General features: G+C 65.2%; 1 protein-coding gene across 1 annotated transcript; it reads right to left on the reverse strand.

Annotated features, from left to right (window-relative positions):
- Positions 1-371: 371 nt before the first annotated feature.
- On the reverse strand, positions 372-1,346 carry OLIG2 (oligodendrocyte transcription factor 2; the record flags this gene model as incomplete). The annotated part of the gene is made up of 1 exon (XM_080919239.1): positions 372-1,346. The coding sequence occupies exon 1, from the start codon at positions 1,341-1,343 to the stop codon at positions 372-374; it is 972 nt and encodes a 323-aa protein (XP_080775365.1). The 5' UTR covers positions 1,344-1,346.
- Between the last annotated feature and the right edge of the window lie 239 nt (positions 1,347-1,585).

The following is a 1,585-nucleotide window of genomic DNA, read 5'->3' on the forward strand; positions in this document are numbered from 1 at the left end:
TCTCCGTCTCTTCTAAGCCCAGACGGGGAGTCAATCTTTGTACATCGAAAAGTTAGTTTTTAGACTTCCTGGGGGTGCAGGCAGGAAGTACCAGGGATGGATGTGCCCCGCGCGTTGTGGCCGTTTTGTACAATGGCTCCTCCCGGACCCACGGAGTATTCAGCCAAAGAATTAACCAGGTTCTGGAGCGAACGCGCCCCTCTCCATCGCTCCACTACTTCGGTTCCCAGATATTCGACTCCCCGTAATCCCCTAGGCTCTGCCCTCGGTCCAGCTCCCCTTCTGGCAACAGAGCCCCGGAGCCCCAGCGCTGGCCCGTCCGCGCTGCTCCGCAGCCCTCGGCTCTCCAGAACGCACCCCCGCTGGCCGGCTCACTTGGCATCCGAGGTGAGGCGCGGCAAGGTGCCGGCGCCCATAGCCGACACGTGGTGGTGCGGCGGCGGCACCTGACACATGCTGCAGGGGCAGGGCATGCCGCCCCAGTGCTGGAAGCCACCGCTGCCACCGCTGCCCCCACCCCCGCCTCCGAGAGGAGCGGCTGCGGCTGCCGACGGAGACTTGAGCAGGCCGTGCGGAGGCCGGATGGATCCGACCGAGGACAGCCCGGAGCCGGGCAGAGAGGCGCTGGACACCGCTGCGGCAGCGGCTGCGGCGGCTGCGGCCGCGGCTGCTGGAGGGAGGATGGGGTGATGCACCGCCGGGTGGTGCGCGGCGTGCGCGGCGGCCGCGGGGTGCGCGGTGGCGGTGGGTAGAGGCGCCGAGTGCGCCAGCCCGCCACAGGCCGACGGGTGGAAGCCGGCGTGGTGACCCCCGTAGATCTCGCTCACCAGTCGCTTCATCTCCTCCAGCGAGTTGGTGAGCATCAGGATGTAGTTTCGCGCCAGCAGCAGCGTGGCGATCTTGGAGAGCTTGCGCACCGACGGGCCGTGCGCGTACGGCATGACCTCCCGCAGGCCGTCCATGGCGATGTTGAGGTCGTGCATGCGCTTGCGCTCGCGGCTGTTGATCTTCAGGCGCAGCTGCTGCAGCTCCGGCTCGGTCATCTGCTTCTTGTCTTTCTTGGTGGAAGACGTGGCCGCCGCCGACGTGGACGAGGAGGTGCTGGAGGAAGATGACTTGAAGCCGCCGCCGCCCAGTTTGTCCCCGGGATGCGCGCCCGCCGTGCCCATGGCTCCTCGCAGCTCGGAGCTCAGCTCTGGCGGGCAGTCGCTCGGCGTGGACGAGGACACCGTCCCTCCCGTGAAGCCGCTGCTGCTTCCCCCCTTGCTCCGGGCTGGCAGAAACAGATCATCGGGTTCTGGCGACGACGGGCGACTAGACACCAGGCTGGCGTCCGAGTCCATGGCCCCAGAGATGATAGCAGCTTTCGAAGGATCCTTCCTCTTTTAACCTTCCGATCTTGAGGAGAGGAGAGAAACACACACACACACACACACACACACACACACACACACACACACACAGAGAGAGAGAGAGAGAGAGAGAGAGAGAGAGAGAGAGAGAGAGAGAGAGAGAGAGAGATAGGGGGGAGGGGGAGAAGTGAGACAATCGTTGCCCCGTTGCATCTCAGGATACCCGCAAAGGT

This window comes from Micromys minutus, assembly GCF_963924665.1.
Source record: "Micromys minutus genome assembly, chromosome: 7".
Lineage (NCBI taxonomy): Eukaryota > Metazoa > Chordata > Mammalia > Rodentia > Muridae > Micromys > Micromys minutus.